Consider the following 17128-nt stretch of genomic DNA (forward strand, 5'->3'; position numbering starts at 1 on the left):
GCCAAAGCTGACGCTAACAGAGTCTAACATGAACATCGGTGCAAAACTAACTTACATATTCATAGACGCACCCACGATAAAAAGAGTCCGTCTGCGATCACTGATGTCTCCGTAGTAGCTGCAGTAAACAAGTCCGGGCATGTCTCCCTCACTGCCATGTTTTGGGGGGGATGTGCTGATTCATGCTGCGTTCAGGAGCGCCCAGAAACGTGAGTGATAATACACGTTTATACACATATTTTTAAAGATCGATCTCAGGATTTATTAATTGATATTGGGTCATTCAAATGTGAATCAATTTGAATCGGACAAATAATTTTTTTAAACCTAGCCATACTTATGAACTTAAGGCAGTTTTTTACATACATGTGAGATTAATCGGACAGTCATTCCTTGGTCTTTTTTTTTTTTTTTTTTTAAAGATTATTTTTTTGGCCTTTTTGGCTTTATTGACAGGACAGCTGAAGATAGACAGGAAATGTTGGGAGTAGAGAGTGGGGGATGACATGCACAAATGATCGACAGACTGGGAGTCGAACCTGCGATCAGTGCGATGAGGACTGCAGCCTCTGTACATGGGGCGCCTGCTCTACTGACTGAGCTAAACAGTGCCCCTTCCTTGGTCTTTTTGAGGACCAAGTATTTTCTCTGCCAAACCTCATGACTGCAAGACTATTTATGAAACAGTAGTACTTTCATATGTGCATTGACATCAATTAGCCAAAAGCATCTTTCAAAAAAAGGGTTTTTTGGGCCCCAAACGAGACCAAACGGCCCCGAGTTGGGAGTGGTCATTATTGTCCTGTGATGGCCCAAGGTGTAGACTGACAGAAAGTAATTGGGCTGGGCCTGGCTCCCGGCCTAACACAATGAAGAGAAGACTTTTACTGTCTCTGAAGACTGAAAAGCATTTAAGTAAAACACAAACACGTCCAATCAAATATATTTAACAACAATATCAAATGAAAGAGATGAAATGTAAAGAGGTAACTGCAAACAGAGAGATAAAAAGAGCTCATTCTAAGTGTAATGAAGCTCTTGTGGTTAGGAACTCTAGGCAGCGATATGGGGTGTCTAGTCAGAACACGAGAGGCAGGGATATCCTTTGAGAGTTTATTGTGAACTTAAATTACAGGTACACAGAAGCACAGGCACTGTTCTGTTTACTACGAGGTGCGAATGTGGTTCTGAGTGAAGGAGAAACAAAAGACATCCTCGTAAGCATCCTAGGCTATGCTATCTCAACAATTAACATAGGCCTCACAAGATGAACTAACACCTCTCTACAAATAACAGGAAATAAACAGATCTTAAAGACTATAATGTACAAAAGAAATGCTTCTCAATAGGCTACATATGAGATGGATAAATACTGCATATAACTAGCTTGTAAATTGCTTCATAAACAGCTGGTAAATTTATAATATTACAGTATAAATTACCATCAGAAACTTAAGTTTTTACAATACACAAATTAGCACTTATGGACGCACACAAACTGTGGAATCAACAGAAACTTAGCTTGTAAGGATCGACTGTTTAACCCTCTAACATTTAGCTAAAACTAACTGCCATTCTCTACCAACCAGTGCAAGGTTGTTGCCTAGCAACGGGTTAAACCCCACTCTCCATACATCTTGCCATTCCTTGAGCCTTTTGTACCCTAAGGGCCCGATCAGACAGAGCAGCTGGCTTTTAGCAGCTGGGCGGCTTTTTTGTTGTTGTTTTCAATGAGAGGGACGCTTTTCGCACGTTGCTGAGCGGCTCCAGTTTTTAAAGAAACGCTACGAGCGCCTCAAGTTGAAAAAATTCAACACAGAGCAGAAAAGCTCCCGACGTCATTGCGGTTTTTTCTCATTGACCAATTGGCGGGCCTTCTGTTGGTTTCAAAAATAACTGTTAGGTTAATAACAGCGAATGATTCGGTGGTTGCCTTAGTTTTAAAGTTTGGTGCAACATAATTTAGAATTAAACCATGATTTAATCAGGTTAAAAATTAAACCTTGTTGGTGCAACCCAGCCCAAGTTAATCGCAAGTTAAAAGTGAAAGACAAAACAATCTTAATCGTACAACAAGCTCATTAAACTGAAATCAAGGCTGTAACATCTGGCTGCAGGTAAGACTTTGAGTACAATTTCAACTTTACATTTCAGAATCCTCTCCTTTAAAACCTCAAAATGAAATCAGTATTTATGTTTTTTTATGTGCAGTAATGCTGTAAATGTTTAAAGCAGTGGCCTGTCTGGAGAGTTGATGTTAGCATGGAGGTTGTTGATCAGTGAAGTCTGACTGAAGCAGAAGGTTCGCCAACATTTTCATAGTTGACTCCGTCATCTCCATCATGATGCACCTGTGGACAAAACAGTTAAAATAGAAGTAACAAATGTTGAATTTAATAAACTGAATATTTAAAAAGGAATAATGAATCACTGTTATTCCACCGTGTAAAGATGACAGTAACTAAAGACACAATGGAGAGGCTTAGTGAAAACCAGAGGGACATGGCGCCATATTTCAACATTTGATAACTCGTCAGCTCCTCGTAGAAAACAGCTAACGTTAGCATTCAACCACTTCCTAGCTAACATCAGTGTTAGGAAGTGTTACACAACACCTCAAGAAAGGTTTACAATTTTGACTATCAGTGATGTTAGCATGCTAGTAGTAATGTAAACTAGCTAAAGGCAGTGTTAGCTCGGAATTGGTTGAATGCTAGTGTTAGCTGTTGTGTCGTAGCCAACTGTTAAAAGATAAGTTATCAAATCTGTTCTTCTAGGTTAAATTATGGCCCAATGTCCCTCTGGGGTTTCACAAACTAATGCCTATTCAGTTGTTGATCAATCAACAAGTAATCAATCCGTTTCATACATTTATTACTTTTGGAAACCTGGAACACAACGTTATAAGAGCTTTCAAGCTTCCCGCCCTGACAAAGATGTTAGAAGACAATGGCCACCATGTAAATACGGCCACTGCCACATCACCCTCCCCAGTTCACATCAGGTTTTATTTCTAACTCACAGTGTCGTCGTCACGTGCTCTCTGGTTCCCTGGAAAATAAAGCACAGAGAAACATTTCAGCTCTAAACGTACAGGTGGTGGTGATCAGTGGAAACAAATGTTGGTCTGAACTTTCTCACCTCGAGCTCTGAAGAGACGAACAGTCACCACAGTAATGAGGAGGAGTTCAGCCACACGCAGAACCAACATGATGATGTCCAGAACAGAACGATCTCTACAAACTGTTGAACAGAAATGATGAAGAGGAAAGTCAACAGCAAGAAATTAGGAGCACAAAAATATGTCAATCATTGTCGACCTCTTTTATCAAGACTGAAACATCTCAACATGTTGGATGGATTAAAGTGGTGCACAGTCAATGATGATCCTGTGAGGATGAATCCTGTTGACTCTGGTGATCCTCTCGTGCATAGAAAGAGGTGAATTTTCACTTGAATGTATAATGGCTGTTTTGAATACGGCTGAAAAGAACCAGCGCACAGAGATGTAACTTTCTCTGCAGCACAGGGGAGCATGTCCCCTTTTGAGTCTGCTCTGAGAATCAGAGGGCCTTATTTAGACGTCAGAAGGTGCACAGTCTAAAGCGCATGGCGCTAAGTGATTGAGGGCGTCTGACGCACTTATGCCAGTTACACGGCGCACAATCATTGTGCAAACCAAGAGGCACAAAGAGGTTGGCTTAAGTCCTTGTATTATTCATAGGTGTGTTTTCGGCATAACATGAATCAAACCAATCAGAGTGTCAGCTGTCATTCCCTTTAAGAGCCAGGTGCGCCTGCACGCAGGTGTGTTGCTATTTACATGGCAGTTATTTTTTTCCAGTGTCCTTGAACACGCAGAAAAACAGAGGTTACTGTACGATACATGTCAAAGCAGGGATTGATGTTAAAGCCACTGAAGCGATCCCACTGCCCGACAAACGAAAATGAAAAGAGGCACACTGTGTACATTTACGCACGAGGCACAGCATAGCAGCAAAGAAAGGTCGGCTTTACATGTTTATTTACTTATTGTTGCTGCTGGATCACATGGCTGTATTGTCTCCTGCGTGCGTCACTGGGTAACTGACTCTGAACAGTGTATAAATATCTGTGGGCATGATTGTTGGTGCCACAGGTAGTTATGTTTGAGTGTGGTAATAAATTTACCTCTTAGTTGCGTGTGTGTGAGTGTGCCTGTATCTGTGTGTATTAGAGTGAGCGTGCAGCAGAATGAGCGTGCCTTATGGAGAGCTTTGTGTCGGTCGCAGGAGTTTTTGGCCCGTGCGTGGCTCGAGCAGGAATCTCCCTGAGGTGAGGCAGGTGTGTATGGAGAAAGCGGTGAGCTTGTCGATGTCTTCCTGCACTTCTCAGCAGATCGGTAACAACTAGAAAGCAGTATCATGATTTAAGGAGACGAGGGAAACAGAAGCTTGCCGTCTGTCCCTTGAACAACGTTTTTTTACTGTATCTGCAAACACACTGCTTTTTCCTTATGAGTAGAAGCGCTGCTGTGCGTCCCCGTGTGAGTGAGAAGCAGACTCGTGTTGTGAACTCTCTGATGTATGTCCATGATGCACCCTCTAAATAGCAAACACAGATTGCACCATAGACTTTAGACCAGGTTTATGTTGCTCTAAGGCGCAGTCGCTTTCTGCGTCCTCTAGATAGCAACGTGCCACCCGTTTGCCTGACCACCACAGTGTTAAAACTGAAGTTAAACCTTAAAACATATTTTTTATTATTTCAGAATACAGAATTTTCAAAGGCAGCCGTGTGGAGCATTTTAAAGCAGTCACCATTCATTAACTAAACAACATGAAGCAGAATGCTGTAAGAACTTATTTTGCCTGCATGTGTTTGCTCGGTGACAATTTATAGAAACAGGTTTATAAAGATGTTGACTCACCGACATGATGCTTTGTTGATGCTTTGAAGCTGCTTTCGTTTGTTAGGCTTGTTGGTCTTGTTGTTGTTGTTGTTGTTGTTGTTGGTTTTGTTGTTGGTCTTGTTGTTGTTGTTATCGGTCTTGTTGTTGATCTTGTTGTTGGCCTTGTTGTTGTTGTTGTTGTTGGCCTTGTTGTTGTTGTTGTTGGTGGTTTTGTTGTTGGTCTTGTGTCTTCACCTAAAGCAGGTGGACACAACGTAAACAGTTCGGTACAAAACTTGTGTTGTGATGTGACTTCAAATCAATAAATGAAGAAATAGTTTCACAATAAAATTTCAGTTAATTGTTCAAACAAGTCAGTCTGAGCTGAAACATTAAGATGTAAATACTCACGCCTTGTAACAGACAGATAAACACGAGTGTCGTCTCCTATTTGTCCTCCTGATTCGCTGAAGTGTCTGCAGGTGTAAGAACCAGCATCCTCCTCTGTGACCTTCTTTATGACCAGAGAACAGTCTGCTGTAACACTCAGTCTGTCTTTTTTAGCTTCACTGTCTCTGTGAATCTTTCCATGTTCAAACAATGTTTCTGCTGCATTTCCTCCTGGATCACTGAAGAGCCAAGTTGTCCTTCTACAGTTATCTTGATCTTTTATCACATTTTCACAAGACAAAGTGACTTCACCTCCAACTCTGACAGTGGGGGGGATAATTTCTGTTTCAGCTGCTGCTGTTGAGAAAAGAGAGAAAATTAAAATAATCAAACTGAAATGATCAAATGTCTGTTATGTTTGTAATGTGACAATCATTTCTCACACTTTAGTTTCCAAGAGACTCAAATTACTATTTTGAAAACAGTTTTGTTTGTTTCAGTTGAATAAAAATGTAGATCATAAAACACCTCCAATATGAATAAAGTCATTATTTGCATTGTGTGTTTCATTAATTAAGAAGATAAATCTGTTCTTACCTGGAAACTGAAGCAGCGCGAAAAGAAATAAAGAAGTTTGAATCCATTTGAACTCAGACATCGTGGTTCTTTCTTCTTCTGTTCTCACGCTGCAACTGTCTGAGTTCATACAGCACTCCTCTTTTAGAGAGAGGCTGCATCCACTTCCTGTGGTTAGTCTGATGTCACTTCCTCAGAGTGACTTTTAGTCTGTTTTTATGTTTGCTTATCTCTGAATCATAGATGTCCAAACGGCCCAAAACTCTGTTACAATTCTTCTTCTTCATTTTATTAATGTAATTGTTTTTTCATCCACAGTGTCTGACAGTTACTCTGAGCTGTTGAACAGAACAATGAGAAGCATTGATCAGTAAAGACGTCAGAGTTCGCAGCAGATTGACGACGATCGTGTGAAACTGTAATCAGCGTTTAAAGAAGACAAAGTCACTGATTACAGAGCAAACACATATTTTGTGTTCATGTTTCTGAGACAATCTGAAGCAGGGACAAGAAAACTTTATATATTAATGTTCAAAATGAGTCTGAGGTTCACACTGTGTCCAGTCCCACGGTGCATTGTGACAACCAAGTATTTCACAACCAAAGAAGAAGAAGAAGACCACATGTGTGAAGATTGTCAGTTTTGATGAATGTTTGCAGTCATGCAACTTGTTTCTTTATAGTGTCTGAGGTCTGTTGGTTGTTGCAGAGAACTGAAGGGGAAGTATTTCTGTGAGAATGTGGGTACATCAGCAGAGCTCTGATGAAACCCTTTAACCCTCTGACTGCAGAGAAGTACAGTCGGCCTTTTAACATGCGTCACATGTATTTAATAATAATTATAATAATACATTTTATTTGATGGCGCCTTTCAGGTCACCCAAGTTCACCTTACAGGAAATAAAAGCATACAATAAAACGTCAAACATTATTAAAACCAGACAACAACCTAAAACAAGTGTAGTGCACAGTGTCACCGTTTGAACAGGTGGGTTTTGAGTTTGGATTTGAATGTTGTGATGGAGTCTGACTGTCTTATGTGTGGGGGGAGGGAGTTCCATAGTCTGGGTGCCGAGCAGCTGAAGGCTCGGGCACCCATGGTGCTGAAGCGTGATGTGGGGATGGTTAACAGTCCAGCAGAGGCTGAGCGGAGGGTGCGGGAGAGGCTGTGATCTTGGAGGAGGTCGCCGAGGTACGAAGGGGCTAGATGGTGGAGAGCTTTGTATGTGAGGAGGTTTTTGTATTGGATGCGTTATTGTACCGGGAGCCAGTGAAGTTGGCCGTCATGCAACTTGTTTCTTTATAGTGTTAATGAGTGTTTAACAGTTTCACGATGATGTTTGCAGCACACATAAAAAAGACTGAAAGAAAAACTCCTCGTCCTCCAGAATGTAACTCTGGATGTCCATTCTGTGAAAGAACAGAGACAAGATGGTACTTTAGTGGTCAGAGGTCTGTTGGTTGTTGCAGAGAACTGAAGGGGAAGTATTTCTGTGAGAATGTGGGTACATCAGCAGAGCTCTGATGAAACCCCTTTAACCCTCTGACTGCAGAGAAGTACAGTCGGCCTTTTAAGATGCGTCACATTCATTTTACTGAGAGTAGGTGGTCATGTGCATCCAGAACTTGAAAAAGCAGCCTCAGTTATAATATATCTGTGCATTTGAGGTCATTTAAGGTGCATTTCTGTCTGTATTTTAACACATTCGCTGTTAAACACAACAGAGTGAAGGTTTACTACTGGCTGTGGACCAGGGGTCCGTTTCACAAAGCAGGTTTATTGAAAACTCTGAGTCTGTTAACCCTGAAATGAGGGAAACTCTGAGTTTTCCGTTTCACAAAGGGAGGTAACTTAAGCACTCGGTCAGTTACCGTAGTAACAGACTCTATGAACCTAACCTGGTCGCGAGCAGGTTTTCTTCAGGAATCTCAGAGTTTCGCTCTGTCTCCTCCCTCTAGAATATAAAACTCTCATTCGACTTCCTCATTCATTCAGCCCGTCTCACGTGTGTGTTTGAGCGGTTACCGAATTAAAAGAATAAACGTTGCGTCTCTGTGCTGCTTTGACCGCTTTGCAAAAGTCTTTTATAATTATGATTAAAAAAATCAAGAGACAAATCTGTGTCAAAGTCATCATTTGTAGATTTTTTGGATTTTTTTTTTTTAAACTAACACATTCATTTAATAAACATGAATTATAATGTATGTGAAGTCAGCATCATGTTAGGGATAAAGCTAATGCACATTAAAACAGAATGAATGATATTTCTTTAGTTTAATATTTAAAATATGATTGAAGTGCTTCCATGTACGTTTTTTTCTCCCGCTGCATTGCTCCTAAATTAATATAAATTTTAGCTTCCGGTCGAGATTAAGTATTAAATAAATAGAGCAGTTTAAACTAGCGCATTAACTCGAGCAGCAGTTTCTTCCCACGCCGCTTCTCTCTCTTTTGCAGCTGCAGCCGTGTTATTTTATTTTTCTAAAAACATGCTCGTATTCGCTGAACGTCCGCGTGAGGATTTTGAGCTCCACTGGTGTGACGTAGGAGGACCTCTTTTTGTGTACCGTTGCCATGGTGAATCGTGGTGTCGGGGTTCCATTAATGCTGACTTTTTACAGTCAGCGTGCACGCACTTAACCTCGGCTGAACCTACTCAGAGTTGATTGAACTAACTCTGATCAGCTGTTCTGGAACCGAAAACTCAGAGTTTCCTATCTCAGAGTAGATCAACTCAGAGTTCAGGGTTAGACTCAGAGTTTGTTGAACCTTCTTTGTGAAACGGACCCCAGAGGAGGGAGGATTTAGTTCTTGTGCAGGAAAGACATTCATAGTATGAGATGTGACTCCTGGACAGAGACATGTAAAAGACCTCCCAGCTCCTGAGATAAAAGCCAAACACACAAACTGAAAGACACAATTTTTATAGCAGTTTTGTGTCTTTGTAATTTCTAGATGGAGTCATTTCAATCAGAGGCCTTTGACCCTTTGGGCCCCTGTGTTCAGTAATCCATCAAGAATATCCACCTTCCATTATAATGATAGTACATGGAGTAATAATAAAACAGTGTAGGATAATAAAAAGTTCTTTATTTACAGATTATTGAATTATCACATATATTGTGTATATATGTAATATATATTTCTGAAACAGAGACATGAAACTACCATCGAGCTGCTTCACCTTCAACATCGACAAGTTCTTCTTAAAGTCGGGACGAAACGATTTTGGAAGCAAATTTCAGGAAGTGAAATCAGAGTTAAAAGCTTTTTCCTGTAAATTGAGGTTTTAAATCAAGCTGCTGTTTTCTGAACTGACTGCAGAAAAGTTTTTACAAATGATGAAGGAAAATACATCAGGCTGAAATAATATGAGTTTAAAGTCTTAACCTGCTGATGTTAAACATTATGAGCTCTGTTGTTGATGGGTGGAGGCTGACCGAGGCAGACGCGTTGGTCAGTTCTCTGCAGAGGGTCTGATGTTTTCATAGTTCACTGTATCATCACCATCATGATCATCACCCACCTGTGAAACACAACACAATCAAAGCAAACTCTGAAACACACACACACACAGCTGACAGTAGATACAAATAGACATAAGATTACCTGTTGAGCAAAGTAAAAGAAATAAAGAATTGTGATCCAAATTAAACTCTTTGGGGTTTCATTTGGGCTCAGACGTCAACTCTCCAAATGTTAGCACGAGGATGTGAGAAATACTTTGACTTGTTTACATATTACATCACATTATATTTATTCTGCGCTCTCTTCTGTCCAAAACAACCTCAAACTTGTACATTTCATCTCTCAGACTTATTTTTCTGCAGAGTCTTAAAAATATATCCGTGCATGTGTGACACAAAGGTCAGACTGCTGTAAAGCTTTATCCATCAGCCTCCTAAAACCAGCTGTGCTGCGACTACAGCTCAATGTCACACACACTGGTTTGCTGAGTAAAATCGTACAAGCATGTCATTACTTTGTTTTAAACACTCACCATGTTTTCATCCCTCCGTGTTTTTCTCCCTGAAAAGACGAGAGAAAGAGTCGATTTGAGCTCCTGCAGAGAAACAACAGGCTGAGAAAAACTTTAGTTTAACGTTTAAGTTTAAGTTTCACCTGTGAATGTTCTCACCTTTAGTTTGTGTCCATATGTTCACTGTCACAACAGTTATTATGAGCGCTGATAAACCCACAGACACAGCGATGAACCTCCACCAGGCTGCAAACACAATGAAAACATATCAAATATTTCAGCTGTAGTTTCTGTTCTTACTGAAAAAGAGGAGAAAAACATGTTTCATTTGAAGTGAACTACGAGTAAAGCGTGCATCACTTTAATCTTACGTCAGAGATACAGAAACCTTTACAGTAAGATACTGAAGGACTACAGGTCCACTTCCTGGTTCTTAGCAGAGCTTTCAGCCTCGTCACAGTCAACAAAGCAAAAGGAAGTAAAGGCAACAACATTTTATTTAGTGATTTTCTGTGAACAGTTAAAAGAGCTGCTTTGTTGTTAGTTCAGTTCCCTGTTTAGTCTGTAGAAAAAGAAATATTGTAATTCAGACGCTGTCATCACCTGCTGTTCGGCTGCTCTCAGTTGTGCTTGTTTGTTCAGTTGTTGCTGGTGTTGCTGTTGCTGCTGGGGGATTCATTGTTGTTGTTGTTGTTGTGTCTTCATCTGAAACAGACGACCACAACCCAACAAAAAGTTCTGTTCTTAACTTGTGTTGTGATCTTATATTCATACTCCAAATCCATAAAAAGGACAAATATTTGAGGTGATTATTTATGTACATTTTCCAGGGACTTAAAAACAGGAACAATTAAAACAAATTCAAGCTTAAAGGTTAGCAAAGTTTAGTGTGAAGTGACAGGAAGTCACTGCTGGCTGTCCAGTGTGCTCCAGGTCTTCGGTGAGTATAAATAAAGTAATATATTATTAATATGTTAACTCTGATTCGCAGAAATCTGTGTCTGCACTCACCATCCCTGGCTTGTTAGAGGAAGGCAGGCTGAAGTAATGAGAGGCCCATAGACTGTATAAAAAAAAGGACGTAGCCACCATGATGTCACCGATTGGTTTCTAGACTGTGTAAATAAAACCTCGAGTTCAGGATTTCATGTTGGTTTTCTGGAGCCAGAAGTGACCATATTTGGATGAGAGGGTGGAGCGAGGGGTTGGCAAACACAACTGCTGTGTTTGAAATGCCTTACTATACTAGTACTAGTAGTACTATGTAGTCTGTAGTATGTAGTATGTAGTCTGTAGTCTGTAGTATATAGTATGTAGTATATAGTCTGTAGTCTGTAGTATGTAGCATGTAGTATGGAGTATATAGTATGTAGTCTGTAGTATATAGTATATAGTATGTAGTATATAGTCTGTAGTATGTAGTATATAGTATGTAGTATGTAGTAAATAGTATGTAGTATATAGTCTGTAGTCTGTAGTATGTAGTATGTAGTATATAGTATGTAGTATATAGTCTTTAGTATGTAGTATGTAGAATGTAGTATATAGTCTTTAGTATGTAGTATGTAGTATATAGTATGTAGTATATAGTCTGTAGTATGTAGTCTGTAGTATGTAGTATATAGTATGTAGTATATAGTCTTTAGTATGTAGTATGTAGAATGTAGTATATAGTCTTTAGTATGTAGTATGTAGTATGTAGTATATAGTATGTAGTATATAGTCTTCAGTATGTAGTATGTAGAATGTAGTATATAGTCTTTAGTATGTAGTATGTAGTATATAGTATGTAGTATATAGTCTGTAGTATGTAGTCTGTAGCCTGTAGTATATAGTACTGCATTTCGAACACAGCCCAAGTTTACAAAGCTAAACAGTAGCCTGTACAGCAGTGGCTGATTCATTAGCTGTTGAATGCGAGTTTTACTTTATGTTTCCCACAGAGGAGATTTTTACCTGCTACTTAGTGCAAATATATGAATATAATGATACTAGAATTTAACTCACTGAAAAGCTGGAGCACAGAATGCTTGCATGGCCACCAGGTGGCTCCATAAATCACACAGAGAGACAGATTATGTCCTTTTCATGCAAAATCCCCAAAAGACTCCAACAACACAAACACAACAAAGTAAAGTTCACTGACTGTGTGTCAGCCAGCAGCTCCCACCTGTCACTCAAATGACCCGGCCCCTATAATTTAATAGCTAGCTAATTCAACAGCTAATGAATTAGCCACTGTATGGTTTAAATAACTAAGCCATCCTCCGCTCTAGCTCCGCCCACTTGTCCATATATGGTCACTTCTGGCTGCAGAAAACAAACATGTGGACGGTCAAAATATTCAGGCTTCAATTCATATTTATGATTCATACAATCTTATTTGTTCTAAAACACATGCACATAAAACAATTATTGCTTATAACTTTTCCCATTCCCTTTTGTTTTGTCTATTTGAATGTGTTTTCTAAAATTCAGTGCATAAAGCTCATCATCTACTCACTTCCAGATTGAGGGCTGAAGGACAAATGCTTCATGTCTCCAGTAAAACCGTCCGTCACTTCACACTTCAAAACATTATGGCTTGATGCATGACTGATATCAGGATTCAGGAAAGACACAGTGGTGTCGCAGTGAGAGTCCGACTGTGATGTTTTTACATTTTGGTCATATTCATCCCCATCTTCACCCTCAAACAGCCACTTCACTGTGTATCTACAATGTCCAGGTGTCCTCACAGCGCAGCTGAGTGTCACACCATCACTTTTCTTCTGTTCAACAACTGATCGAAAAGAAGATACAGTGAGAGAACAACAGATAAATTCACTTTTGTTTTAGTGTAGGGTTAAAAGACAGTTGGAGATGATCTATATACTCACTGGTAATAACAGAGAGATAAATCTGAGTGTCTTTGTTTTGTTTTCTGCAGGTGAAATAGTCAGCATCCTCCTCTTTGACCTTCTTCATCACCAGAGAACAGTCTGATGTAACAGTCAGTCTGTCTGATTTAGCTCCAGCGTTTTCACCAATCTGTCCTTGTTGAACCAGCACTACTGTTGCTGTGTTTCTCAGGTCACTAAAGATCCATGAGATACTGTCACAGTTCTGCCGACCGCCGATCACATTGTTACAAGGCAAAGTGACATCATCTCCATCTCTGACAGCATAGAAGAGATATTGTGTTTCAGCTGAAGCTGCGGAGAAAACAACGAAAAATTATCCAAAATCAGAAGATGTTTCATGTTTGTAGTTAGTGTGACAATTATAACTTAACTCTCTCTTAACTCTTCAAAATAAGGGTACAAATTATAAACTTGTCGAATGAATGATACATTAAAATCAAGGACTAATTACAAATTATAACCTTATAATTAATCCTTGATTTTAATGTGTCATTAACTCATATTGCTCATAATTTAGAAAAGTAACTTTATGTATGTGTATTTTATATTCAACTTACAAATATGAATTCACTACTTCATACATTAATTGATACACAATCGAATATGATGGATTGCAGTAAGATAAACTTTGATTTCAGATCCACGTTCACTCAGACTCTCTAAAAGAGGATGTAAGTAACCCAGTTTTAGCTTTAAAGATGCACTGAGAAAAATGATTCATGGGGTTAGTTTGTAAAGCTTGAAATCAAGAGCCTTTTCTACATAAAAAAGGTAAGTTTGTTACATATACATGTTTTAATCAGTTAATAACTTCTTTTAAGAAGTTTGTCAAACTGAGAATATAGAAATCTGTCTTAACTCAGTAACATATTGATTTCGAATGGACATTTCTGTGTCCACTCAGCAAGAGACAATATTAAGTTAGTGCAACTTGAAAATCTATTAAGCATCCTTTAAAAGTTGAGTAAGACTGGATTTGCCCGCACTTGTTTTGCCCAAAGGCCACGCCTGCTGCAAGAAAGTGGAGGGAGAGAAACGGAGGATGCATCATTTCAATCCTTAACGTTACTGGGTGAGTACTTTTTGCTTTGTTTAATTTGCAACACTTAATGACTGTTTCAACACACAGTGCAAGGAATTGTTTTCTACACAATACTAAAATCAGGTTTTCAGTTAACTGTTAATTAAGCTATAGTAACGTGGTAGACTTTAAGCTAACATTTGTTCTTGCTAGTTAGCTGAGTCTTTCTGTTTTGTTTTGTTTTGGAGAATGATGTTAACTGGCAATTAACATCGTGTAGCATTAACGTTAGTTCTTTCATTACATTCCCCTGCACAGCTAAGAGATTATGTGTGTCATTTTGTCCCAATTTAAACACTAGGATGATGTGGGTTCATGTCTGAGCTTTATAGTTAGGTTATTTTTATTTAGTTCAGTGTTATTAACCAAAGGTTTATTAATATTCCGTGTCCAAGCCCAATGTAAAAACGTGGGCTGGAGAGCTGACACAACGTTGCTGAGAGGAAGAGGCCTAAGCTTGTTATTTTAATCACTTTACTTAACATTAACACATAAAAATATAGGCCCGCTAATATTGCCAGTGAGGGTACGTTATTTTTATTTCCTTTGGCATTAACGTTACAACATTAATGAGAAGTTTTTTTTTATTTAGGCCCCTGCTGCATAAAGTTTGAGAGGTTGGCAGCTAGCAGTTTTCGTTAACGTAAGCTATCGTTTGTTCGTGCTAGTTATTCAGTAAAACTGGGTTTGTAGTCAACATTGTAATTTTTTCTCCTTAACTTGACATTGTTGTCATTTCTCAAATTTCTTTTTAAATACATTTGTTTGGAAAAATTCATTATTGAGCAACGTCGTAAGACAATTCTATTAATACAATATAAATATAGTTTACATTAAGTCAGAAAGATTCATGACCAGATCATTATAAAACCAGTTAAAAAGGTTTGAATTTTTTTCTTGCAGTGCAGTTTGTTATTATTGTTCACATTCTGAAAAAGTAGAGTAAGACAAGAGCCAATTTCTGTACAGTTCTTTGCAAGTAGATTTTTTCACTTTTATCAAAAAGGCAGCATCAAGTCATTGAAAGAAGTTAAGTGATTGAAGCTGCACAAGCTGTAAGCACTACAGCTCTGAAAACTTTAGTTTAAGTAAATTACTGTGGGGTTTTTTTGTTTTATTTTTTGTTTTTCCGAAATGAATTGGATCTGTAAAATTTGCAAATTTGAAACACCAAGAAAGACTGATCTCCTTAAGCATTACAAACTTAGACATGGCCGTTTTGGAGAATTTCTACCGTGTCTTTATTGGGAGTGTTATTGCTCATTTAAAACATGGGGCAGCCTGCGAACACATTTGTCAAGAAGCCATTCAACACGTCAGACAGTGACACAGAGAGAAGTCCTGTCTTTTAAATGTCCATCTTGCTCTTTAAGCACGATATCGACAGAAAGAGAATACTTTGAGCACATTGGCCGTCATTTGAAGAAGCAGGAGACAGTGTCCTGTGTTTTCGAAAACTGTTCTTTTAAAACAAACATTCATGGAACATTTGCCTCTCATAGGAGCCGGAAACACACTCCTCATTCGCTGGATGACTTCAAGCCAGAGCTTCTTCAGAGGTATGTTAATCCTTTAAATGTTGGGGATGCTCCTGTTGATGAGGATGATACTGAGGGTGCAGTGAGTGAAGATCCTGAAGATGATGAATTGAGAGAGTTGCCTAACTTGATTGAGAAAAATGTAGCCCACCTGCTGCTGAAATTGGAAAGTGTATTCAATGTACCTCAAAAGTGTATTGATGAGTTAGTTGAAGAGATACACTTTATTTCCTCATCAACTTCAGGTCCTATTTACAAAGAGATTTTACAGTCATGCTTAAAGAAGCATAAATGTGAGGTTGATGATTTGATAATGTCCGAGATCGTGACAGACCTATGTGAGAGCAATCCAATTACGTTAGCTCTAGGGAGTAATGGACCTCTTTCCACCTCCTACAAAAGAAGGGAGCATTTCAAGGAGCATTTTTCCATGGTGGAACCCATAGAGTATTTGCTCAGTGCCAAGGAACAGAGAAGATTCCAATATGTGCCTATCTTGAAGTCCTTGCATGAGGTTTTGAAGAAAAAAGAGATCCAAGATTTGCTCACACACAGTTGTGAAGGAGAAAGTGGCTCGGAAACTCAATATAAGTCATTTCATGATAGCACGAATTTAAAAATAAATACATTGCTATCAGAAAATAATCCAGCCATTTCTCTCATTTTGTATGTGGATGATTTTGAAGTGTGCAATCCACTTGGCACATCAAGAAAAAAGCACAAAATAACTGCTGTATACTGGGTTTTAGCTAATGTGCCAACATTGCTCAGATCCTCACTGACATCAATCTATCTTGCCATTCTCTGCAAGGCTGATGATATGAAAACATATGGCTATAGTGCTGTACTGGAGCCACTACTAAAAGATCTAGCCAGCCTTGAGGAAGAAGGAATTTACATTCCTTCATTAGGCAAAAAAGTCAAAGGTACTGTGTATTGTGTTGTTGCAGACAACCTCGGTGCCCACTCTATTGGAGGCTTTGTGGAGAGCTTCTCAAGTACACACGTCTGCAGGTTCTGTCTTGGAGAAAGATCCCAGTTCCAAGTAAGTGAAGTCAGAACTGGAGCATTTCAGCCTAGGACTATACATGAACACAAGATGCACGTTCAGACAGCAAAAGGAAATAAACGTGAATCACATTGTTATGGAGTCAAAAGAGAGTGCCCACTGACTGACAAACTGAAACATTTTGATGTTTTATCTGGCTACCCACCTGATTTGTTACATGATCTCTTTGAAGGTATCGTACCTTTAGAGTTAGCACTGTGCCTAAAAGCCCTTATCAATGGGAAATATTTCACCCTTGATGAACTAAATAAATTAATCAAGGAGTTCCCATACAAATGGGCAGTTAAAACAGATGCACCACAACCAGTTCCATTGACTTTTGCTAAAAGAAAAACTGTTGGTGAGAATGCCCATGAAAATTGGGCTTTGCTTTGCCTCCTTCCCCTGATAATTGGTGACAGAATTCCAGAGAGTGAACCAACATGGCTGGTCCTTCTGAACCTCAAGGACATAGTTGAACTTATCCTTTCTCCTGTTCATACTGACTTAACTATTTGTTTTCTTGAGAGCAAAATCTCTGAGCATCGGCATAGATTCCTGGACGCTTTCCCTCAGGAAAGACTTATTCCCAAGCACCACTTTCTAGAGCACTACCCACAGCTGATAAAAGCTTTTGGTCCTCTTGTGTCTCTCTGGACAATGCGCTTCGAAGCTAAACACAGCTTTTTTAAGCGTGTGGTCAGGCATACCCACAGCTTCCGAAACATTCTGTTGTCTCTTG

The 17128-nt window shown here is 39.1% G+C and overlaps 2 protein-coding genes across 2 annotated transcripts; both read right to left on the minus strand.

Annotated features, from left to right (window-relative positions):
- Positions 1-1099: 1099 nt before the first annotated feature.
- LOC138610663 (T-cell immunoglobulin and mucin domain-containing protein 2-like) lies at positions 1100-5940 on the minus strand. Its single transcript, XM_069683464.1, has 6 exons — positions 5858-5940; positions 5282-5617; positions 4910-5125; positions 3142-3243; positions 3023-3051; positions 1100-2351 (listed from the first exon to the last, which is right to left on the minus strand). The coding sequence occupies exons 1-6, from the start codon at positions 5916-5918 to the stop codon at positions 2277-2279; spliced, it is 819 nt and encodes a 272-aa protein (XP_069539565.1). The 5' UTR covers positions 5919-5940; the 3' UTR covers positions 1100-2276.
- A 3050-nt stretch (positions 5941-8990) lies between these two features.
- LOC138611957 (uncharacterized) lies at positions 8991-16887 on the minus strand. The gene is made up of 7 exons (XM_069685238.1): positions 16830-16887; positions 12696-13010; positions 12320-12598; positions 10420-10521; positions 9976-10062; positions 9838-9866; positions 8991-9363 (listed from the first exon to the last, which is right to left on the minus strand). Exons 1-7 carry the CDS (start codon positions 16885-16887, stop codon positions 9295-9297), a joined length of 939 nt encoding a protein of 312 aa, XP_069541339.1. The 3' UTR covers positions 8991-9294.
- Positions 16888-17128: the final 241 nt, after the last annotated feature.

This window comes from Semicossyphus pulcher, unplaced genomic scaffold (assembly GCF_022749685.1).
Source record: "Semicossyphus pulcher isolate SPU_LCO1_2020_fin unplaced genomic scaffold, fSemPul1.0.p SCAF_11, whole genome shotgun sequence".
Classification (NCBI taxonomy): Eukaryota; Metazoa; Chordata; class Actinopteri; order Labriformes; family Labridae; genus Semicossyphus; species Semicossyphus pulcher.